General features: G+C 37.5%; 2 protein-coding genes, 1 long non-coding RNA gene and 1 pseudogene across 13 annotated transcripts; 3 read left to right on the forward strand and 1 right to left on the reverse strand.

The window, feature by feature from the left end:
• The first annotated feature begins 6,639 nt into the window (after positions 1-6,639).
• LOC113356313 lies at positions 6,640-12,287 on the forward strand (annotated as a pseudogene).
• A 350-nt stretch (positions 12,288-12,637) lies between these two features.
• On the forward strand, positions 12,638-17,589 carry LOC113356314 (splicing factor 1-like). 4 transcript variants are annotated; one of them, XM_026599424.1, is made up of 9 exons: positions 12,638-12,761; positions 13,664-14,023; positions 14,372-14,497; positions 14,580-14,625; positions 14,706-14,788; positions 15,230-15,307; positions 15,415-15,468; positions 15,595-15,729; positions 15,843-17,589. In XM_026599424.1, exons 2-9 carry the CDS (start codon positions 13,718-13,720, stop codon positions 17,337-17,339), a joined length of 2,325 nt encoding a protein of 774 aa, XP_026455209.1. In that variant the 5' UTR covers positions 12,638-12,761; positions 13,664-13,717; the 3' UTR covers positions 17,340-17,589. The 4 variants fall into 4 exon arrangements, with proteins under 4 accessions (XP_026455209.1, XP_026455210.1, XP_026455211.1 ...); XM_026599425.1 differs by lacking the exon at positions 14,372-14,497; XM_026599426.1 differs by lacking the exon at positions 12,638-12,761 and having other exon boundaries at positions 13,886-14,023; positions 14,324-14,497.
• Positions 17,590-18,465: 876 nt separating this feature from the next.
• Positions 18,466-21,889, forward strand: LOC113356315 (inositol transporter 4-like). 3 transcript variants are annotated; one of them, XM_026599429.1, is made up of 8 exons: positions 18,466-18,696; positions 18,798-18,882; positions 19,379-19,510; positions 19,846-19,916; positions 20,032-20,379; positions 20,629-20,736; positions 20,837-20,966; positions 21,098-21,889. In XM_026599429.1, the coding sequence occupies exons 3-8, from the start codon at positions 19,459-19,461 to the stop codon at positions 21,280-21,282; spliced, it is 894 nt and encodes a 297-aa protein (XP_026455214.1). In that variant the 5' UTR covers positions 18,466-18,696; positions 18,798-18,882; positions 19,379-19,458; the 3' UTR covers positions 21,283-21,889. The 3 variants fall into 3 exon arrangements, with proteins under 3 accessions (XP_026455214.1, XP_026455215.1, XP_026455213.1); XM_026599430.1 differs by having other exon boundaries at positions 18,798-19,510; positions 19,608-19,916; XM_026599428.1 differs by lacking the exon at positions 18,798-18,882.
• Positions 21,890-22,139: 250 nt separating this feature from the next.
• Positions 22,140-25,016, reverse strand: LOC113356316. 6 transcript variants are annotated; one of them, XR_003362936.1, is made up of 8 exons: positions 24,845-24,997; positions 24,637-24,694; positions 24,445-24,505; positions 24,118-24,305; positions 23,856-23,975; positions 23,674-23,724; positions 22,875-22,977; positions 22,140-22,595 (listed from the first exon to the last, which is right to left on the reverse strand). It is a non-coding gene; the product is annotated as an uncharacterized LOC113356316 (long non-coding RNA). The 6 variants fall into 6 exon arrangements; XR_003362935.1 differs by having other exon boundaries at positions 24,836-24,997; XR_003362937.1 differs by lacking the exon at positions 24,445-24,505 and having other exon boundaries at positions 22,148-22,595; positions 24,985-25,016.
• Positions 25,017-25,247: the final 231 nt, after the last annotated feature.

Consider the following 25,247-nt stretch of genomic DNA (forward strand, 5'->3'; position numbering starts at 1 on the left):
CAGGAAAACCCCTGGTGTGTGTATCATCTCCCTTGTTTGACAGAGTGTGTAGATACACATCTAGAAGTAAAACAAAAAGTTAGTTTGAGGGTAAAATTTCAGAACAACCTCCGGAAGCAGAAAAATCAACTTTTTGTGAAGTAAAATATTTTTGCTTCTGACTTGTGTTTCTAAATTTCATGCTACTAATCTGAGAATGAGTTAGGTATATCACCTCTTGTGAAAAGTGAATTTAAGCAGAAAAATCAACTTTTTGTGAAGCAAAATATTTTGAACTCTATTATTGGGGCTTTGAGGGGGTGTGACTTTGGGGGCTTAAAATGCTAGGTGGAGACTAAATGGTATAGGGGGAGATCAGAATTATGTAAAAGTTCAAAAACACCCTCAATCATTTTCACTTATCACACTTCTACCCTTCCATTAACTGATAATCAATAAAAAAAAACTGAATTTTATTAAATGTAAAAAAAAACTGAAAATCAAAAGAATAATTGCCCCCTTTACATTCTTCTCTGCCCCTCTTCTTCTTCTGCTTCTTCTGCTTCCATTCTTCTTCGTTTATCAACGATTAATCGTCGATTCAAAAAAAAATCGCCGTCGATTACACTCATTGTATAAAAGGATGAAAGCAAAGGAAAAATTAGGTCATTCTTCGTCGAATCAACCTCCTATTGAAGCAGAGAAACCAACTCCAACTAATGAAGTGGTAAGTGGAGATAAAGAGGAATTGAACGAATGAGATGGACCAACCTCCCAGACTCCTGAGATGACAGCAATAAGGTATGAATCGAAATACCCACTGTTTATTTAAGCTCTTTCTCGATCTTTCAGTTGGTTTCGAAGATTTTAGGTCTGAAAAAACAGTTTCAGAAATTGATTACGGCTGGGAGTTCTTTTATTCCCAACCGTAAATAGGTATCACGGTTGGGATAAGTTGAATACCCAGTCGTTTAGTTGTAACACGGTTGGGAGATATAAGAACTCCCAGCCGTTTTTATTTTCGCGGATGGGAAATTGTTGAACTCCCAGCCGTGATTCTGGTCGAGGCGTACGAGATTGAATATTCCCATCCGTGAAGACTGAATCACGGCTGGGACTTTCGTAGCCGTATATGTCTCTGAGTTCGAATGCATGTTTCAGCGGTACTGGTAACGTCTAGGTTTTGTTGTCCGTAATTGTTTTTCCAAACCATAAATTATAGTTTCCCAGCCGATTATGTTATGCGGCTAGGTCCTCCTATCCGTAACATGATAAAGCAATGAAAAGAAAAAAATCCCAGCCGTTATAGTTTATACGGCTTGGTCGATAAGTCAACTTCCCATCTGTTATTATAGTTGCGGCTGGGATTTTCTATTTATCCGAGCCGGTTTTTTTACGGCTTGGACTTTTGATAAACATCCCATCCGTAATTATGTTTCATCTGGAACTTTGTACGCATCCTAGCCGTTTGTTGGTTTTCGGCTAGAGTTTGCCTAGATTTTCCTGCCATTGTGACTTATCTTCTTTTGCATTTTGGTATGGTTTGTCTTTGAACAGAAAAGAAGAAAAAAGGAAGAGAAGATCAGTAGAAGTAACACCTTCTAGTGAGCCCACTCCGCAACCCCGTCAACGAAAAACCATTGGGTGCAAACGCAAGGAATACAAGTGATGATGATGTTGTTACTGGAAATGAAGGTGGAGGAAGTGATGATGCTGTTGTTACTGTAAATGAAGGTGGAGGAAATGATGATGCTGATGTTACTGGAAATGAAGGTGGAGGAAATGATGATGCTGCTGTTACTGGAAATGAAGGTGGAGGAAATGATGTTATTGCTATTACTGGAGGAAATGAAGGTGGGAATCAAGGTGTACTTGCGATTACTGAAGTTGGCACTTCTAGTGGTGCTGCTCTTGATAAAGGTAAAGCAGTGGCAAGAGACAAGAAGAAGTATCCACCAAAGGATAATGCAAGAGACATCATTGATGCTATGGAGTTTTTACCTAAAAAGAAGAATGGGAGACCTTGGGGTTCGCCAAGAGATCATTCCGTCTTGATTGATTACGAGTCATCATGGGCTGCTAGAGTCTGTGCCACAAAGGTAATAAATCAAACTTAATATATGTTGTTTTCAGTTTATTACGGATATTCAATCGTAACAACCAAAATTTTATATTATTTGTAGTTTCCTGATAAAGCGGTCCCTAAACTAAAGCACCAACAACCAAAGTTTTGGCCGTTGGAGGGTGAGAATCCAGAGCATCCAGATGTGGTAGCTTTGGTAAAAGCTTCGGGGTTATGGTCCGGAATCGAGGCGCTGCAGAAAACGTATGATGTTGTGACGGTTTGCAACTTTAGAGAAAGATTCTGGACCGAAACCATGACTTTCCAACTCCCATTCGGCGAGATGGCTATTATTCCGGATGATGTGAAGGAAATCACCGGTCTTGCTTTGGAAGGAAAGGCTGTGTATGAGGGTTTCAACAAAACTCTACCTTATGATGAGCTTTATGTTTTGGTTAACCACTATCTTGGATGGGACAAAGAGAAAGCGGAAGAAGAGTTTGAGATTGGTTATGGAGCCGCTCCCAGAGCTAAAAGGGGATTTCATGAACCGGGTGAAACTTATCAAACGATTAATAATTCAAGGAAGATTAAACTGGTTCGTCTGAGGGAGCAGTTTGAGGATTCTGACCGTAAGACCAGGAATGGACAGATCATAATGTACGCTGAAAGAGCTAGACATACGGCTATAGCTTACTTGTTGCACGCTCTTTGGACCGTCTTTTTTCCAGATTTCTCAGGAAATAAGGTCAATGCTTGTTATTTGCAGTGGTTGAAGACTCTCAGTCTCGATCCGGAAACAAACGAGGTTCCCAGATACTCGTGGGGCATCGCCGTCCTTGCTAGTGTGATGGAGAATCTTTGCAAAGCTTCTAGGTGGAACATACCACAAATTACGGGTTGTGTTGCTCTTATCCAGGTATTTGTTTTGTGTTAATATAACAAATGTTGGTTTATTTTACTTTTATTTTACTTTTGTGTTAATTGATTAATTTTTGTTCCGTAGTCATGGGTTTACGACCATTTCAAATCCTTGAGGCCTACTCAGGATAAAAAATGGCCTCTAGAGAAACCTACAAGAGGAAGATACCCCTTTGGAGGGACCCAACACAAGGGTAAGGAGAACGAAATGGTCGAAATGAGGAGAAAATTGGATGCTTTGACAATTGATGATGTGAACTTTGATCCATATTTGAAACTTGATGAGGATGGAGATGAGGAAGTTGGTGATAGAGTATTTTCTAATGTGGCGACCTATACGGGACCTTTGTTTCATTCAACCGGGTTCGTCATTTTGGATCCTCGTAGAACGCTCCGCCAATTAGGTTTTGTCCAGAAAATTGTACCTCAAGAATCTCGTTTTCCACTGAGCGTAGCCTACTCCATATTTAAGGACAAAGATGTCAGATTGAAGTATGCAACAACAATAGCTCCGTCGGTCGAAGATTGGAATGATCGTTCCCAACCGGAAAACCAAATGAGTAGAAGAGGGCTTGAAGCTGCTCATGGGACATCCGAAGCGGATGCCAATTACATGAATGGTATCAAGAGTGAGCTCATCTTTATGTGGAAAATGTTGATCCCGAGGCGCGGAGATATTTGAAGAAAGCGGCGAAAGAGAGTTCAAAATCAGCAAAAGAGATAAATGAACAAAATGAATGGGAGAAGATGGTGGTACGTATACTACTAATTATGTTTATAAATGTTTTTTTTTGTTGATTAGCTATGAATAAGTGTATTTGATATGAAAAATAGGTTGAACGAGTTCGTTGGGTGTCCAAGGACATCACCCGTATGATTGATTCGAGAGAGCAGTTAACCGTACCTGAACTAAGATTACTTCGGAATCGAGTCCAAGGCATAATACACCCTGAGAAATGAGGTTTATATACTCAAGAAGATGACCGATCAAGGAGAAGTAAGAGGGCTAGGTCTCCTTCTTCTAGCGACGACTCGAATACTCCCTCCCGCGAGCAAGCTCCATCAAAGCAATGAAAAGGCGGCAAAAAAGGAGGCCGTGCTGAAACAAGTGCTCGAGGTGGATCAAGTGCTCGAGGTGGAAAAAAAGAAGGTCGTGGTAGAACAAGTGCTGCTCGAGGTGGACGTGGTGGAGGTAAAAAGACTACCACTCAAGCTGGTAAGGGAAAAGGAGGTAAAAAGGCTAGAGTTAACCAGTTGTTAAACATGACGATTTGGATGAGTTCTTACAAGAGTCTTCTGGGGAGGAATCAAGTGAATGGCAATCTACTCGTTTTTTAGTATTTTACTTAATGAATATTTTGTTATCTAAGCCTTTGACATTTTACTTTGGTTAAGGATTGAGATGGATGGATTTTTATAACTTTGCATTTATGAATTAATGTTAGTCTTTCAGTGTGTTTGTGGTTAATCTAAGAAAAATGAGGAAAAAAACAACATCATTGTTTTTTTCAGGCATTTTCGGCTAGGTCGTTGCTTCACAAAACCTAGCCGAAAATACCCATAAATATTGAAAAACAAAATTTGATAGCCGTAAAAGCTAGAACGGTTGGGAACTCCCAGCCGTAAAACTTCTTGCGGTTAGGAAACCCGTCCGTTTTGCTTCAACGGTTGAGAAATACCTACCCGTTTTTGGTCTGACTTCCCTGAACTACATTGAGTCATGTTTACGGCCAGGTTTCCAAGCCGTGCTTGTTTCACGGTTAGGTTTTATATCCGTGAATTTATTTACGTCTTAGTCGACCTAGATACTTCCTAGCCGTTACAATATAAACGGTTGGAAACCCATCCGCCGTTGTTTACGGTTTGGACATTCCTGGCTGTATATTTCTCTGTTAAACCCCCAAAAAAAGACTCCTACACGACGGCTACATATCCTAGCCGTAATTCTGTTCCCGGACATGAATCCCAGCCGTTTTTTTGATCAATAGTTAAAAAACAGGTATACGGCCAGGAATCCTAACCGTAACTTTGGCAGACCACCAACTTTGCAGGTCACACAGAATTACGACTGGATGTTCCTTTGAATTTCCCAGCCGTAAGTATCTATAGTTTCACTTGTACCACTTCAAATCAGCTAGTTTTTTGAATTTTGAAAAATATACCCGTTGGAAGACTGATCTATAGAAGGTTCTAGTTGTTCAACCAATTATTTAAACTTGAAATAACTCCACTATCTCTCTATAATCACTCATTCCAAATCAAAATCATACCTTCTACATCAATAATCTCCACCAAAACTCCTACAAACTCAATACAATGTACTCAAAGGATAAACCCAACTTCACTTTGGAAGAAGACTTATCTCTTTGCAAAAATTTTGTATTATGCTATCCAAAGAAGGGAGAAGAACGAAAGAAACGCGGTTTACCAAGTCAATCGTATTGGAGTAATATTTTCGAGAATTTTTTTTGGTGAAACAGGTAACACTAACAACCGCGATGGGGTTGAATTGTATCTTCGATTTTCAGACATACGCAAAAAAGTGGAAGAATATATGGCTTTACATCGTATGTGCAACCAACTTCGACTTAAAGGTGAGACTGATAGAGAAGTCGCAGCTCAAGCTAAGAAAGAATGGAGAAAATGGAAAGATTATGATTTCAACTTGGAAGCTCAATTCGCCATCATCAAAGACTTCTTAATACATCGAGAGGGATGTTATTAAAACCATCTTTGTAATGAGTTTTATTATGGTCTAGTTAGTGAATTTGTTAGTAATTTTCATTCGTATTAAGAATTCATGTTGAATCAAAAAATTTCTCAACTTTCAAATCTATTTACGAACGGGAAATATAAGAATTCCAAGCCGTGAAACAGACTCAGGAGATTCTTGGTTGTATAACGGCTAGAAGTTCTTAACTTCCCATCCGTGATTACAGTTTACGGCTGGGAATTCCTCATATCCTATCCGTAAGTGCTTAATTACGGCTGGTTCGATACAATTTCCCGGCCGTAACAGCAGAAAATTCCATATTTTTTTTCAGATTTCCGACTGATTTAAACTGATAAAATTGATGTTGGGAGTTGATTATAAGGTTATCTTGAGTTTTGTGATAAAGGGTTTCGTCATTTGTCAAAAAAAAATCATCCAAATCACCATTTTCACTTCTTCAAAACTCAAAAATATCAAGTTTTGATTTGTATAAGATTAATGTTTTTATTAGGCTAATCGATTCATTAAGACTGATTAATTAGCTAAATCAATTTAATTAACACTAATCAAATTAAGGGTAGATTAGACATTAGAGAAAAATATAGATAAGGGGTCATATAGGTTGTTATTTCATGACCTCAAACCCCCCCCCCCAAAACTCACCCTTTTTAAGCCCAATAATAAGGTTCAATATTTTTCCTCCTGACTTATGTTTCTGGTATCCAAACGCGACGTGAAACACAATTTTAAGCTACTAACCTGAGAGTGAGTTTGGTATATATCACTTGAGAAAGGTAAATGTTTCATTTCATATTGGTGCTCATGGTCATGACTCATGACACATAACCGTAACCGTTAAATTGGTTGTTGTGATAGATTGGTCTTGTCTAGGTCCCGCTAACCTCACGGCACTACTTCTCATCTCACCTGTAATGGCTTCTGTAAACAGAAAACCCACCCTACAACAAGTTTCGAGAAAGGGGAAAAGGGCCGATCTTTGTATAGCTTTATCTGCCCCAGTAAAGAAAAAGAAAACGAAAGAAAATTCCCAAACCCAGAAAACCGTACTTTTTATTTCTTTTTTGGTTCCGCGTAGGAATTACGAAGATGGTAGTAGAAGTGGCAACAGTAGGACTAGGAGGAGCAACCATTCTCGCCCATCTTCCCAAAAATAAAAACCATTCTCCTTCATTTACTTCCATCCCATCTGTTTCTTTGCCATGCCCAAATAGAACTACAGTTACTAGTACAAGAAGACTCAATTCATCCCCTTCTTCTTCTACATTCTCCACTTCGTCACAAAACCAAACAAGTTGTGGGCAATTACTCTTATCACCAAATAATACCAGCAGCAAGCAAGAAAGGGTTTTCTTCTTAGATGTGAATCCTCTTTGTTATAAAGGAAGTACACCCAGTTTACAATCATTTGCTCATTGGGTTTCTCTTTTCTTCTCCCAAGTCAGCCATCGTAGTCCTGTCATTGCTGTAAGTTTTCCCTTTCATTCTATCTGGTTTCACTGTTCTCTTATTTATCTCTGTGATTCAAATTGTATTCCATAAGATGTGAAACCTCCAAATGTTAAACTTGAATGTACCTTTATTTCTATGTCTGTCTCAATATTCTCCTTTTTCACATTTATTCAACAGTTTTTGGGGTAACCCAAATTTCATGAATTTTGATACCCATGTTGGTATATGATTTGACAGTGCAGTATATATACATATTATTAATGCATGTTTTCAGAGTTATTAACACTGAGATGTAATTGCCCAATCTTGGAATGTGGAAGTAAGTACATTTCTTAAATTAAGTTCTTTGGTACCAATGTCTGTCCAGATGGATTGAGATATTTTCCTCAAGTGTTTTATTTCATTTGGTAACTTCTAATCTCATTGTAGTTATCTTCGCCTTACCTCAACTATGTATGTTGTTTCAGGTTCTTGATGGTGACAGAGCAAATGAATTCCGAAGAGTTTTGCTACCTTCATATAAAGCTCATAGGAGAAAATTCTCCAAACAATTATCAACGACAAAACGATATACGAGGGTTGCGGAGCCTGGGAGAGATTCGCGGCATGTCATTACGGAGGTCCTACAGAAATGCAATGTGCCAGTAAGTGAAAAATTCTTCTTGATGTACAAGTTATTTCGATTAGGGTTCTGCTGCAACTTGTTGACTGTTGTTCCAAAAGTTTGAATATTGAAGTTGTAAACCAACGCAGGTGCTAAAGATCGAAGGCTATGAAGCAGATGATGTTGTTGCTACGCTTGTTGAGAAAGTTCTACAGAAAGGATTTCGGGTTGTTATTGGTTCTCCAGATAAAGACTTTAAGCAGTTAATATCTGAAGAAGTGCAAATTGTCATGCCCATGCCAGAATTCGGCCGCTGGTCTTTTTACACATTGAAGCACTATATGGCTCAGTATGATTGTGATCCAAGCTCTGATTTAAGTCTGCGTAAGATACTCTTTCACTAGCTCTTCACTTTCAGAAATGTCGTATTTCACAACTTATTAAGATCCCCATAAGCAGAAAAAGTACAAATTCAATTTGATGCAGTTGTTAACTGATGAAACTTAGTAACCACTGGAACCAATTGATTTTTAATGACAGTTATTTATTGAATCACCCAGTGGACATCATTGAACTTGTGCTAATAAGTTAGGGGTGATGGGGGGAAGGAATAGATAGCTTTTGAAGCTTTTGCCATTTCCTAAGTCCTAAGCAAATGAAACCGGACCTTCGAGAATAGCTTGATGAACAACTTTAGAACTATATATGGGAGTTAGAAGATTCTTAATGGATCAATATGTGAACTTTAATGAACCATGATGTGCTACAATATTAAACTTTCACTGGATTGAACAAATATACAGTAGAAAAAAGAAATATAGCCATGTTTGGGAGATTAAAATACTCAACAATAACTTCTGGTTATCCGGGATTTGTTGTTGATAATGCTCGCATTTTGGCAGCGTCGCTATACTTTACACCTTACTCCTTTTATCGAGAGCATTGTTTCTCAGATGCATAGTAGGAGTAACATTTCCATATCTTTTTCTATGTCTATGATCAGACATAAACTAGTAGAAAGCACAGTAGGAACCAAAGAACATAGACAATCGAGTCTGAGGTTAATACCTAGCACTGTTGTCTGTTAATTATAAGTTAAATCAAAATAAGACAAGTCTACCTAAAACATACTCTTAAGAACTACTCATATACTAGAATACAAAACCCTAAGAAAATAAAATATTACTAATAAAGGAACAGGATGCTCTACTATAGAATGGAAACTAGTAAATCCCAATTATAAGTAACCAACATAAAAAGCTCCTGCAACAGTCTGACACTACCTTTTTTATCCTCATTAAAATTGCAAAAATTACCCACCTGGGATGGTGTTTCTGGTATCATAGGACTTCTGTTACTCCTCCATATAATTTATCTTTTCGCACCTTAGTAGAGCCTTTTCTCAAGAATATTCTTGGTAGTAAAACTGACATTTACTTTCCTCATTAAAATTGCAAAAATCACCCACATCGGGATAGTGTTTTCTTTTATCACAGTACTGCATTATAAGCAATGCTGTCTTCAAAATGTTTCACTGATTTTTACACTGAAGCCTGTGGAGCACTCTCTTTCCATAAAAAAAATGTGGCCTTGGAAATGAGAGATTCTCTTGGTTCATGTTGTATTGTGCATGTACAACTATAGATGTTCACTTGGTATACAATGATCCTCTCAGAGAAATGTTTGCATTATTTTCCACTTGTCGTTGCATAATTTGTGTCTGCAAGTCACACTATCTTTGTATCTCATCATGTGATTGTACTTCTGACATCTGTGTTATAATTTCACCTTCTGGCCGTTGGTCATGATCACATGCTATCCCTTTTTGAATGTTTTCAGTGTTTAGGAAGCTAACTTAAAAGTTGTAGAAGATGATACTGTTAAGACTTTTTTGTGTTTTGCGCAACAAATCCCATATGGTTAAAGTAATGCTTGTTTAGATTAAGTTAAGTCGGATTAGTCTTAATCCGCATTAAGGCATGTTTATGGTATTAATCATGCATTAAAGACTAGCTTAAGGTGGATGCTAGATATGGTTGTGTCAAAGCATGACATGTCCTTTAGCTTGACATGTCATATGAGCTGTCCTTTGTAGCCATGAGGTGTCCTCCAACTCATGATAGAAAGGTTGGAGTGACATGTGGCAAGCATGACTAAGACTCTCTTCTAGCCTCACAAGTTTATTTTAAAAGCAAATCAATTTTTATCCATCATTAGAGCAAGGGCTATGGGGTTGAGAGTCTCTTTCAAAATGAAAGAGTTGATCAAGTTAGGTCCTACTATGGATAGAGAAAAACACCCTTTCATCCCAAACTCAATCGGCCTCTCTTTTGTCCGAACGAGTGTGTGAAAGTGCTCACTACACGGCTATCGATTTGCCGTTTGAAAAAAACAGATATAAAACGGCTCTTTGTTTGCCGTTTAAAATAAAAGTGAAAGCATACGGCTCATTGTTTCCCGTTTAATAGATTTCTTCTTTCAATTTTGCATGGCCCACTACGGACTTTAAGTTTTTTGTTATTTAAAAAATTCAAAAATCACCGTGACCCATCAAACTTTAGTTTTTTATTATTAAAAAATTCTGACTCACTTTTAGCTTTAAATTTTTACGAGTCAACTTTTTCTTCTACACGGCGCATCATTACCCTTATAGTCTTTTGCCCCCTCTATCCCACGGTAGCAAATACAGTCTATCAGCTCTACTCTCTCCCATTTTGAAAGGGATAGGGTGTCAAAACACTCTATCCCATAGCCCTTGCTCTTAATTAATGTGAGGAAATAGAAGTTGATGATAAGTCATGAAGGTTTAAGTGTCTTGAATGTTTCTATTTCCTTGTTCTCATCTTGTTTTAGTATGAATCATATGTAGTGTTATAGCTATATGTGGTGCTTTTCAGTGAGTTCTTGAGTATGCTAATACTAGGTTCAAGTCTAATTTCAGCTTGTAAGCTGTCTAGTGGTAAAGCATAAAGGTTAAGGAGCTGAAATTCCAACAGATACCACACAGCTTGTCAGGACACTCGATAACTTTCGCTTGTCATTTACTGGGTTTTAGTTGCATGATTGTTTGCAGGATGTATTATGGGTGATGAGGTTGATGGTGTTCCTGGGATTCAACATTTAGCCCCTGGTTTTGGTCGAAAGACAGCCCTTAAGCTGTTGAAAAAGCACGGCTCATTAGAAAATTTACTAAATGCAGCTGCAGTAAGAACTGTAGGCAAACCATATGCTCAAGATGCTCTCACAAATCATGCTGATTACCTGCGGAAGAATTATGAAGTTCTTAGTCTAAGGAGGTTTACTGCATACCTAACAACTCCATTTCCTGAATGCCTGGTCTAACATATTTTTTATTATAGGTTTCTTGCTTATGTGCAAAGCACTTATTGTTGTGGTTATGCAATATTGTTCAGGGATGTGGATGTTCAGCTTGAGGAGAAATGGTTGCTTGGAGAGAGATGCCAGCAACGACACTATTGTCTTATCCAACTTCATCAAATTGTTAGAAGAAACCCGTAAATGTTAGAAGAACCACGGAAGTTCGAGAACAACAACACAAACATCATACAAAGTTGAAGTTGATTTCTTCAAGTGTAAGTATTTTTTGCATTCTTAGAAAACAATTGCTCCAGTAAGGGTTTTGTTCTGTACTGATTTTTCATCTTATGTTGGTTCTGTTATTCTATTCTCGGCTTCGCTGTAACTTCAAAAACATCATTTGTAGGTGATTTTATTTGTAACATTAGTTTAGTTCCAACTATCACACCATATGTCACTTATTCTCTGAGATGAAGATGCTTATGTATTATGACATTTGTTTCAGTTCGAGTTGATAGGGGTTCCAATCATAGAAAGGTTATCGACATTATGATTAGCTGAGCGGGGACATGATTTTGTGTGATCCAAGTCAAAATATAGAGCTTCAGCAGTTAAGCTAGAACTAGGATCAAACAGGTCCGTTTTATATGTATGGTGCACCCACAATTAATTATGTAGAACTAAGTACTGATCATAATGCGTCTGTTTTTCCCATTAAAGATTGGAATCGGGCTTTTTTGGATGACTTGACTTGGGATAGATTACAGTTGATCTTTGCATCAGGGAGCCTCTTCCATCTTTTTGTTTTAGTGCTGTCTTTGTAACTTTTACATCTTGTGGTTTCAGAGTTCCTGGAAAGAAGATGATCTCCGATTATTGGAGTTAACAAAGAATCCAAACTGCAATACCAGGACCAGTTCAGCAATATTCTGCAGCTTTTGGAGGTCCAAATGCTTGATCGTTCCATGTCATCTCTGGTGGCTTACCTTCACATCCACACCTTATGAAAAAAAAAGAGGAACACCATCATCCCGTCACTTTTAGATTTCCAAACTTCCTTCTGTAATATTTGTACACAGAAAGTATGAAGTTTTTATCCTATTATATTTGTGACTGGGAAGAATGTCAATTGTCATATCTAAGGAATGAAAGATCTTGTGTGTGGATATCTTTGTTGCTTACTCCAAATGCCAGTCCAAAATGTCGCTTGTTGTTCTACATTTCTTAGTTCGGTTCATCTCCATTTTTTTTAATAAACTGTTCGGTTCATCTCATCTGCAGAATATGAAGATAATTTTTTCCGATGCTAATTCTAGGATAGGTATGTAGTTGCGGATTTGTTGTGGGTATTGCGCAAAGGCGAGATAGTTCTTGCCAACATGGCAACATCTAGCATTACTAATGAAAAATCTCCCCCGTGACCCCAAAACCTGCTGCCGGGAATCTGCCTCCCATCGGAACTGAACGCCGGCATGGGTAATTTGTAATTTTAACAAACAAGAGGGGTATCTTGATTTGTAAGCATAAAAGCATAAGGAATAAGGAGTACTAGAAGTCTAGAACATCAAGTCTGTTCCCCATCGAAGAAAAGAAACTTAGTAGTGGAACAGTCGTCTCTCTGAAAACCCTCAAACAAGAAGCAAAACCACAAACACAAATCTGAAGAAGCAAAATCACAACTCTCAACTTTTCAGGTAATACTTTGTTTTTTCTGCTTCTTCTACTTTTTTTTCTTTTTTGTAATCACCGACTCTTCTCTTGCTTTTTTGAGATTTTTTTGTAAGTTGATGATGTTTAAATGAGTTAATTACTTCTGTATATATTAGGGATTTGCTGTTGTAGGTGGAATCACTGTTAAGTTTTAGGGGTTTCTAAAACCTAATTTTTTTTTTACTGATTTGAGTTCAAGATTCCATTAAAACACTGTTTCTTGTTCTTTATTATCAATGTTGTGGTAGAATTGATATTGTTTTTAAGCAATTCTAAAATCATAGTTTCATTATGGTAATGCCCTTTCTTTTAAGTTACATATTTTTTCTGTACATTAGAGTTTGCCTCTACTAGGGTTTTGAGAAAAGTAGTCGGTATTTAATCTACATTGTCATATAAATACTTAAGAGATCCTGGAAGTACATTTTTATTGAGAGCAACTCAAAGATGTAAGGGGTATTTAATCTACATTGTCTTCATTGTTTAACAACCCCCCTTCCTTTAGTTGCTCAAGATGTAAGGGGTCAGCATTACAATGTAAATTTAATGGGTTTAATTTATTATGGTTTAACATTTAGTTAGCTATAAACCCGACATATAATTGGTATTTAGGTAGAATGTAAAAACGCAGATGAGGAGTGTTCAAAACCAGAGGCATGTGATGATAGGTCTTATCAGTCCATCATTTTAAACAGTTGGCTTTAGATATGCTCAGTATATCATTGTTTCAGATGTTTCTGTTTTTCTCAATTCCGTTGCTCCATTAATTTACTTGGTTATGTTTTATATTGATTGTGTTTTGTTTGTTCTTGATGCTTACTAAAAAATGGAACATGGATATTGACTGGTTAGACTCATTTGGTTTATTGTTTCGGTATTCTTCTAGTGCTTTCGAGGGTGAAATCCTTTTCCGTTTTTAAGAAGGCATTTTGGGGACAATATGGCCACGAAAGTTGACCAGGCATCTTCAGTTGAACCTCATCGTGCTCAGACAACTGTAATGGCCACCTCATCTGTAGCATCAGCTAGTACTCCAAAAGTTTCCATGTTCATAAAGAAGGCTGGATTTGTTATACCAAAGAATAAATTAGCAGGTTCGCTGGTTCCTGCCATCCGTCCTAGGAAGACTGAAGCCCGAGATGCAGCCAAAGTAGAGGATAATAAACAAATCAAAAGGAAAACAAAATGGGGTGCTGATCTCTCAGAAGATGCTGCTGTTCGGAAAGGAAGAGCTTTAGCATATCAGGTATCCTCTAGACTCCTTGCAAGTTGCAAGGTTAAGCAGTTATGAACTAGTGTATATTGGAATTTTGTTATATACCATCATTTTGAAATGGTTACATCTTTCTCAGTGTATCATCTCTTTTTAATCAATTTAGCTTTTAAAAAATGGAAACTTTTAGATATGGTCAACGATATTTTTAGCTCCTGTTAGGGAGAAAAGTCAATTGCTCAACCTTCAGCAATTGAGCATTTTCCTTCCCTGTTTGGGTGCTAAAATATCGTAGCTTCCTTGTGTAGTCTCATATGGAAGCTGCACTTCCAGGTGATTAAGTGATATTACTGCCTGTGTGGTGGTACAAATTTTGAGCAGACTCGAGTAGACCAAATAGCACAACAGTTGAAATCGGGAGTTCTCGAGGAGGAAGATGAAAAAGGCACAGAACTACTGAAAGATGCTCCACATCCTGAATCTTCTAGGGCTCAAAAAGATGACCAGGTCAAGAGCGTTGTATGTGATTAGTTAAGTGTCTACATTTTCTTTTTTCGCTTTTGGCTAATCATTTTCCCTGCAAAAGCAGATGGAGAAGCTTGAAATGTTAGCACTGGAGAAACAAGAGATTATTGGTAAGTTGGCAGCCATCCTCAGACCTTAATTTTAATATTTATTCAATCTTAAATACAATAATCTGTCATTCTGCCTGCAGGGGAGATACTAAAGTTGAATCCGAGCTACAAGGTTCCACCGGATTACAAACCACTATTGAAGGAGGCCAAGATTCCTATTCCTGTAAGGCGCTGATTATTACATTCTTATTATAGTCTGCTCTTCTATAGATCTTTTTCATTCTTTGAAAGGATAATCCTTGCTGGCTTCGCCAGTTTGTGGCCAAAAGCAATATAGAAGTATTTGCTGATATTTGGCGCAGAGTAGAGGTGTAAGATTATATCAATGGACTGTTCTTGTCATCGTTCATGGTGCTGCAGCATTTGCAAGAGCCGTAAGATTACCAGCTTTTTAGGTTAAACAGACGTTGTTAAGGGTATCTGTACTGTCTAGAGGGGAGCTTTGTTGTTTGACGACTACAGAGATTTGGTTCCTGGCAACATTGTGTCTTTTCCTACTCATCTATACATTGATTATTCTCTGAACAAATTTAGCAGGTTTTTCAAAGATTGACTTTTACTAGAAAGCGTGATATATATTTTTATTCCCTGTGTACTTGTGCAGGTCACACGTTACCCTGGATACAATTTCGTTGGCGTGATATTAGGGCCTGGAAGCCATACTCAAAAGCGTTTAGAAGAGGTGATTCTTTTTAAACTGCTTTCATCTATATATTCTTTCAACAAATGCAATTCATCAAAATCTCCACAAAAGGCTTTGAATTAATTCCTTATTATAATCAATATCAGGAAACTGGAGCTACTATACAAATTCATGGTACTAAAGTGGGTACGGGAGAGAAGGTAATTGTGCACTTCAATAGAAGGAAAATCCGCGTTTGTTGCATCAAAACGACCTCTTCAGATGTAAATACTCTAGACTGTGCACAGATATGGCTCTGATTTCTTTTTTTGGTAACATATATCCAGGGTGAAACAACCTCATCAGATGGAAATGATGTTCAAATTGCTTATGAGGAGCTATATGTCCATGTATCAGCTGACTCGTTTGAGAAAATTGATGCCGCGGTTTCCTTAATTGAACTACTCATTTCCCCAGTACTGGTAAGTTCAGCATTCATAAGATTGATGAAGACGCAGTCGGCCGTCTCCTTTTCCAAGTTCTTAATAAGCCTAATTTCTGTTCATTTCTGCTTCTTTTTTTTGTTGTTTCCTAGCATGGAAATTCAGCGACGGCTACCACAGATACAGCAACAGGCACTGGGAATAGTGTGAATGTGTTTGATCAGAATCAGAAGGATGCCGTTAGTTCTGCTGGTTATGTGGTACCTATGGCTGGTGTTAACCACGGTTTTATGCAGCCAATGGCAGGACCTTCACAGTCTGGTCGCACACAAGTTCAATTTCAGCCATACCATGGTCCATGGTTCCCACTAGGCCCACCCCAACCTGCAGTGCATCCCCACTCTGGTTATGCCCCCTCATCACACATGTCCAATGCTGTCCAATGTCGTCCAACATCCATCAATACTTCAACTGTGCATCCAAGTTTTAGCGGTCATTCTCAGCGTCCTTTTATTCCTGGTCAACCACAGCCGATGCAAAGTCTACAGCAGTCTTACATGCCTGAACTTCGTCAACAATCTCAGGGTTTTCCGATGTTGAACAACCCCATGCAGAGTCAGCAGAACTCACCTGCTTTCCGTGCCATGGCACCTCAACCTAATTCTGCCATGCCACATCAAAATACTGGTAATCGACCAATTTCAACAGGAACGTTCTCATATCCAAGTCTTCAACATGCATCAATGAGACCATTGACTGGTAGACCTGTAACTCCTTCTGGAAGCTCTGTTGGATGGTCGGGTGTATCACCAGCTGCATCAACATCTCAAGGGATATCTAGTATGATGCGTATAAATCACCCAATGGGTCCACCCTCTGAAGGTCGGTCTCCGTATCCCCCACCTTCAAATGTACCTTCTTTTACATCAGCATCAACTCCCTCGTCAATTGCTGAACCCACATTAGGTTCCACTCAATTACATGTTCCTCCCGCACTATCATTATCCCAACTGCAGCAGGGAAGTATTCTGCTACCAGTCACAACTCCAAGACCGCAGCGCCCAAATTCTGGTGATTTCACTTTTCGACCTCTGGTGCCTCCTCCTCAAGCAAGTCCAGGATCTCCATCCCTAGCTCCTCAAATGCTGCCAAGACCAACAACGCTACAGACTTCACCGACTCAGCTGCCATCTTACCGACCAGCCATGAACAATTCATCATTGCAAGTAAGCATTCTAAGTAATCAAAGCCCCAGGGCTGCATATCAGGTTGGACAACCTCAAGCTCTGGTTTCTTTTGGTGCCAACACAGCTCAGATTCCACAGCCTCAACTAAGATTTCCAGCATTTCCAAATCCAAATCCTATGCTAACATCACAAATCCCGCATCAGGGACTCCAAATGCCCAATTCCCCTGGAAATTTGCCGCCGCCTCGGACAGTAAATCATCTTCAACTTCAGCAGAACAAGTTTGGTGTTACTATTCCATCAGGCAACCTCTTTGTTCAAACCCAACAAATTAGTAATAATATGCAAGGGTTTAGTCCTGGAGTTTGGAATCAAGGCTACGATCCCTTCTCCCCCACTGCGGTACCTTCCTCTGCACTGCTGAACCAAAGAGAAGATTTAGCAAGGAAACCGGGGAGTTGAACCATATTCTGAAGATCTGGTGGATTTTTGATGAATGTGGGATACATTGAAGTGGTTAGTTTCGTGAGTTGTGGAAAATTTGACAGTGCTTTTTTCTTTGAATACATCCTGAAAAAGAAAAGAGGACTAGAAATAGAAATCAAAGTAGCTTAATGTACTAGACAATATGTTATAACAGTCAGTTTTGTATCTGATTTATCTAAGTGGTAAGATGCTCTGATTCTTCATAAGGAAATACAGTCGAACCTCGATAAATGAATGTTCCAGGGACAACAAAAAATATTCGTTTAGCGGGGTTATTCATTTATCGATAAACGAATATTTATTCATTTAAACAATATTTTCTCAATTAAGAAGTTAAATTGTATAGGAGAAAATGTAAGTATACCAGAAAATGGTCAATTAGAAGAAGAAATCCAAAGATTAATTGGCGTCGTTTCTAATTTACGTTATAGAAATGTTATCTTTTGAACTATCCTAACGAGAATGATACAGTTATTGAGTTAGTAATAAATAATGAGAATGATCCTGAACCAGATGATAGTAGCGTCGTACCAAATGTGTCATCTAAAGATGCTTTTAAAGCGATGGTCACTTTAAAAAACTACTTGCTACAACACGGGAAAAATATTCCAGAAATTATGCAAGCATTACATAAAATTAAGAATACGGTGCATTTTGGTTTGGGTGGAAGAAAAAAACAATCAACCATATATGATTTTTTTTGAGTTCACTCCTACATATTTTTATGTAAAATTTTCTGATTATGTATTTTGGTTTATTTTTATATATATATATATATAATTATTCGTTTATATTTATATAGCGCCTTTTAAGGATCCAATTTGTTTTATTCATTAATGCATTAAACGAGGTTATTCACTTATTACTTTGGCCCAAATCGAGACCGGAGAAAATTATTCATTCGGCGAGGTTATTCATTTACCGAACATTTGTTTATCGAGGTTCAACTGTATGTTGTGGATTGACTTTTAACTACCCTCTTGGAGGGTTAGCGGGCTTTGTTGGAGGCAGGGCCGGCTGATTTCTCAGAGGGGCCGGCCCAGCTTGCCTGTCTTTTTAAAAAAGAAAAAAAAAGCAAAAAGAGAAAGACTCATAGATGGAAGGTTAACAGGGAGTTACCTTATCCCGGTCTAGGGTTCGCAAATAAAAAGCAAAAACGAGAAAGACTCGTTACCTTATCACGGTCTAGGGTTCGCAAACAACCATTAGTTTGAACGTTATTTAGCTTCAATTTCCCCACCATCACCGCAAGTTTCTCTCTTGTAAAGGAAAAAGAATACTCTTGCAAACAACAACCGATCCCTAAGACTGAAAACAGGTTCTGAACCGATCGGTAAGTGGTGTTTGGTATTTCTAGTTACCAAATTTAAATTTTTATGATGGTTTTCTTGTTTATTTATTTTGCTCGATTTGTTGTTATTGTTTGTGCTGCAGATATGTTTAATGCTTTTGAATTGTTGGTTGAAATTCCTGACTAACATATTCCATGTTTTAATCAAAATCTGGTGAACATATGCTGGTATTCACACTTCTGCATTAAGTCCTTTAAGTAGTATTCCGATCTCAATTAGGTTTTTTAGTTTCATCGTTACTGAAAGATTGGTACTTTCATTATTTTTTCCAATTGTACACAGGAAATTTGATACTATAAACAGGACTATCAAATTTTATATATTTCTTAGATTAAAATTTTAACTACAATAATTAATTAAAAGGGTGATCTTAGGAATGTGGCCTTACTCAATGTTGAAGTATCAATTTATTTGGGACAATAAAAAAAGTATCAATTTATTTGGGACAATAAAAAAGAGGGAAAAGTATCACTCTTTACCACTGTACTACTGTGACATCTGCAATATAACGCTGTTTAACTGTACATTTTTATTAGACTCTTATTCATTGAGAACTTCATATTCTTTGTTTTTGTTTTCACTAAGAGAAAAGTTTAAATTACAAATCCTCAATGGGGACAAGTGCTGTAGTTCTTGAATGACAACCAGATAGTGATGATCCAGATCAATGCTGCAACTGCTTGAGTAATCACGGGCATGAAACAAGTATTGGGGATTTGAAGAAAAGATTTCTCGGCCCTTGCATGATTGCACTCATAGCTGGTACAGGGGGGCTCTTCTTTGGATATTATTCTGGTAATTTTTCGTAAACGTCTATGAATTATATGTCGCCTACGTACCAGTATCATATAGTATATTATACTTAACTACATCATTGGGTTCCATTGTGTAGCACAACAATAAACCCACCCTCTTTGCTTATAGTGCAAAAAATGGGATCACTCCCACAATGCGAGGGTTGGATCCCCTATTTGTTCCCATCTCTCCTATGCGATGTCGCTGGACTTATAGTGCTCAAGTGGGTGGGTCCAGCTATGCCGTATCAAAAAAAAAAAAAAAAAAAAAAAAGACTTAACTACATCATTGATCTTTTAGTTTTCATTAACTTGGGATAATGCTTGTGGGTGCAGCAATAATCTATGCAACTTCCTTCTTTCCAAGAGAGTTTAAGAGATCTCCTTGGAGGTTTTTGATGCAGATAGTAAGCTAGTTTCAACTCAACATTAGTTATTCTTGATATAAGTTACCTTAATATTTTCTTTATTGGTTCTTTTGAATACTTACCGTTCATGTTTTCTGAATCTGTCGATACACAGGAGGCAAGTAATATGTTATATATTCCATTTGGAGCTATGTCCCTTGCTGCTTTCTTGGTTGATATGACAACTGACAATGCAGGTCGATTGGTAGATATTGGGTTTGTAGATTTGTTGGCCATTGTGTTTGTTCCACTTCTCAATGTGTATATCGTGGATCGGTATCATACAATCTGGGGAATGATTTTAGTAGGTTGCGTAGGGGGGATGACTATGACAACTTTCCCTATATATATATCAGAACTTTCTTCACCTACTGCGAGAGGTGCCTTTGTTAGCACAATTTTCTTGCAAATTACAGGAGGGAAAATACTTTACTATCTCAACAATCTGTATTCTTCGGTTAAGGTATATTTATCCTTACTATGTACTATCTGGCTTTATAAATTTAAAGGGGCTTGTTGATATGTCCACCCAATTATTTGTTGATCTTTGTCGTTGTTGGGTAGAATTCTTAGAACATTTGAAACCGCTAATACAGGTTTATAGCGGTTTGTCTCTAATCACGCTTTCGAAATTAGGATACTACTGTTTGTGTTTAGTTAGATTAACATGACTGACAAGTCACTTTGTCTCTTTTAATCAACATCTTTTCAGAAGGATCAAACATGGAACTGGAAGCTTGGAATCGTTCCTGGTATAATTCATGTTATAGTATTACTCGCAGGTGGGATTCCTGAGTCTCCTCGGTGGCTTTACAGAAAGGTGATTATATATACCTTTTCTCGGGTCTATAGTGTAGGCTGCATCAATTATACCCAATCGTATTTAATTTCTTAAATTAGAAGTTTCAAATTGTTTATAGGGATACAAAAAGGAAGCTGTTGAAATTCTGAATACTTTAAGATCTCCATGTGAAGTTTCCAAAGAAGTGAAGGCGATGCAATTATCAATGGAAGCTGAAATAGCCAAAGAAGGTAGTATTGACGATCATGGTGAGTGGTACGACACTGAATTCGCGCCCCATATGAAAGGCTGGTCACTGGTATTGGTTGTCTAGTTGCTCAGCACTTTGTTGGTATGAACATGATTATGCACTACAGCTATACTATATTTCGTTTGATAGGCGGCGGAGGATTTAATAGTCCAAGTGATGACGAGATGACGGAACAGGCAGCACTAGCAATTCCTCTCATCACATCTGTCCTCTGTGTTGTTGGGACAATCTTTTGTATCGTTTTGGTAGATCGTTGTGGGAGGAGAAAACTTCTTTTAATTAGCATATTTGGAATCATGGTATCGCTTGGGTAGTTATCTTATGTGTTCACTTGAGGCGTCAAGGGCCGTGACCTTGGTGCACAGGATCATATTTGGTACAGCAAAGAAGACGGAATATCGGGTTTCGGAATATTAGCACTGGTAGCAGTAGCAATGTACTTTATCTTCTTGGCATAGAAGCGGTTCCGTGGATCATAAATTCTGAGATATACCCAATGAAGTATAGAATTGTTGGTGGAGTAAGGGGTATGATGGTTTACTGGGCCTCTAAAATAGTAGTTCACCACATTTTTCTGGATGTCATCGGATACTATGTTGGAATTGCCTATATGCTTTTTCTGCTGCAATTTTTCTCATGTCTTGTCGGTTTGTTTATCTACTTGTACGTTCCGGAAACCAAGGGATTCCCTTTAGAAGACATGGAGAAGCTTTTGTTACAGCAAGAGGAAAATAACAAGCTCCGGGAAGGTGACGATGAATGCAAGGACAGACTAATAACCTAGTGTGAAGATGTAGATATTACTGTTGGTCCTTTATCTATCCTTGCGTATTTACTTGCAGATTAGTAGTCAACGCACTTAAATTTTGTCGTGCTTGAATCTCTTTTATTTTATTCTATTCAAAAGATAATTTTTATTTATAACTGGTATCACCGGGGCCGTAACACCTCTATTTTTAGCAAGTCTTAAAAAATAGGCAACTTGTACAATTCCAGGGTAATCTTACCTCTATAATAACTAGTAAAGGGCACGTGCATCACACGTGTTGTTCAAGCTGAACATTTCATCCGTATGCAGTTGTTTCGCCAAATTTATTCTTGAGCACTACCTCTTGTTTATTGCCAATATACTTAGCATTTTGTAAGCCCTACACCATCACCGGAACCCAGAAACAGTTCATTCTGGAGCACAACTTCTTGTTTTTTTCTAATATAATTATACTTCAGTAAGTTTATCAATGTAAGGATCAGGATCAGTGGCTCACCCTCCTTGTGCATATACACAATCATAAAGAGAACTGCACACCATCATAAACAAAAGACACATAAAACTGAACTTCTTTTCTTGTTCCACCAGTCCCTCTTTTTATCAACCATCTAACTTCCGACGTTTCTACTTAAGGTGTTTTTCTGTGTCGCACATGATTGTCGTACACATAAAACTACCTGTACACGGTTACAAAAGAAAAGAAAAGGAAGAACATACGCACTTCGAACAGTAGCTAACCTGAAGCTCAATGGACAATCTTTCTTGCATTATCTGTATAAAATATGTCTTCACCAGGAAGGACTTGTTGTTTGTCTTGGACTTGACCGTTGATCGTCCAACAGAAAAACGAAAACACTCCTAGAAAAATTTCATTCAAAGATTCTTGTCAGTATAATATTCACACATCATCATCAATGCCATCGAAAAAGTAACATGCCTTTTCATCACCTGATAATGGCGTGGTTCAATTAGTTTAACCTGGCAGTGACATAAGAATTTTCATTTTTCGCCTTAAATATGTTTATATGTACTTCCAAAGAAATTTTTTCTTGAAGAACAGTTGGATTCTTCTAAAAACTAAACATGGAGTAATTAATAAATTAATGAAAGAAGGAATCCCCGAAAAATTTGACTTACCGGGATCAACAACATAATCTAAACGTTGACTTTGTATCCGCGGCGCGAAATTCATCTTCATTTAAAGCGTGTTAATTGTTGTTGGGTTGTTATGGTTCAGGATCTACAACCAAAAATAGACACAATTTTATAAGGAAATAGTAGAATGCACAACTCGCAAAGCAAGCTCTAGCATCGTATAAACATGTCAAGGATTTTTAACTTGTTCTACAAATCGCAAAGCATCAGATCACCAAATTTATGTCAGAGCAAAACAAAATTTAAGTACCATATTTTCCAACTACTAATTTGGTGTGCATTTTTGTGTTCAATGATGTAGGTATTTTAGAACTCAAAATTTTACTGCAAGTTCTAACAATGAAAGAGCCGCGAGAGAGGCGTCTCCTCATCCTCGTTAATAAACTTTGGACTTCAACACTTATTCAGCTACAAATTCTTGAAACATATCTCTGGTCAAGGAAATGGAACTCCAAGTAAACAAAAAAACTCAAAATGACCAAATTTTAGAAATAAATGCTTATAGTTGGTTTCAAAACAGGCGACCAAGATCAAAACAAAGCAACACAGTAGATGTTTATAATTGGTTTTAATATAGGCGGGCAAGATCTAAATGAAAGCAACTGGGAATAATGATGTCAACTTCCCTGAGGAATAGAAAGCAAAACCTAAGAACTCTTGCACACGAAAACTCACCAATGAAGTATCAAAAACTTGAAACTGTGGAAAGACAAATGTAAGCTTATTGCACACATTTCATATAACTTGCTTGGTTGAACTAAATACAGAGATGTTCTCTTACTTGTTTTTCATATACAAAGCTTCTAACTTTGTTTTGCTCAGATAAACCAACCTGGAATGGTTATGCAAAAATGTAATTCAAAAATCAGATTCACCAATAGTGATAGGGTGGTAAGCTAATACGTCCGGAACAAATTAATGAAATAAAGGAAATCTGGAACAAATAAGGGAAAGCTGACTTACTGGGATCAACAATAATCGACACTTCAGACTTTTTTCCGTGCCGTAGCGACCAAATTTCATTCTTCTTCATTTTCAAGCATAAAGCTGGAATTGTAACTTATCGTTGTTGCTTGACCGGTACTGGTTCAAGATATATAACCAAAATAGACACAAATTTCATTAGGAAGTCGGAAAATGCACACTTGCTGGATGATGATAAATTCATGAAAATTTAATATACATTAATGTAAAAATTTGTACACACCATAAATGTTATTGTTACCTATCACTCTGCTGTAACAATGTTTTGTGAGTAGTAGTCTTAAAAACATGAGACATTTTTTTTCTTTTCCAATCAAGATGTCATTCCTCTGGAGTACGAATCCTCCGATGTCTCTTTACAACCAAGATATCTTTCATTAACTTCCTAGCCTGTTCTGATCTGAAGTCCTTTAAGAAGTCATCTAAGTCCTATAACAAATAGCCGGAAACAAACCAAATAATTATAAACAATAAATACATGTGAATATTTAAAGACAATGTTAATGGATTTGTGACTTATGCATGTAGAAAGAAGAATTACAGGAAACTAAAAGAAATATATGGTAACCATGTTTAGTAGAAGGACTTGAACAACTCTTTTATGCTAGGCATTTCCGCAAACACTTAGGCTGCATTAGAGGTTAGCTATCAACAGTTAAATTTCGAATTGAAACCGTATCTTATAAGTTTACAGTTTTCTCAAATAAAAAAGAGAAGCAAAAGATTTTCTTTCCAGGAAGATCAAAATGTGTTTGTATACCTTGAGAATTCTTCGCTTCAAAACTCCATCACATGTTGCAACGATGTTGCACTTTGTGCTGCATCCAAAAGAAAAAGCAAGATTCATATAACACCGCAACAGAATATGTAGGGAAAAACTCAAATGAACAATAGAGAAACAAAGCTGAAACTATGAAATTGTACAATATTGAATTAAAAGTTGGTTGGAGATTAACTACCTGTATTACCTATGTAGAACAAAAAAACTGTAAAAGATTAAAAAACCCAACTTAGCTTAAGATTTTGATTGTAAGTATTGATTTGATTATATATTTCCTGGCAAGGGATTAAATTGATTAGAGCATAAGAGAGAGTTCACAGTTCTCACCATCAGAGGAAATGGAATTAACAAGGGGATGCGAGATTTGAAATTTGAATTCTTGGAAGTGATGCAATAGTTTTTTTATTCTCTGATATTTCAGGAATTGAAATGACGCATACGACCTCGAATTATTTTTACATTCAATTTTCTTGCGGTGTCATTTTGGTAAAAGAGGCTTAAAAACCCTCTTTGCATTATAATAAAAGGCCGTTATTGGGGCTCACACTCCTTTAGAGGGGCGCCACCTAATAAGACAAAAACGGGTCAAG

The sequence above is a fragment of the Papaver somniferum genome, chromosome 3 (assembly GCF_003573695.1).
Source record: "Papaver somniferum cultivar HN1 chromosome 3, ASM357369v1, whole genome shotgun sequence".
Classification (NCBI taxonomy): domain Eukaryota; kingdom Viridiplantae; phylum Streptophyta; class Magnoliopsida; order Ranunculales; family Papaveraceae; genus Papaver; species Papaver somniferum.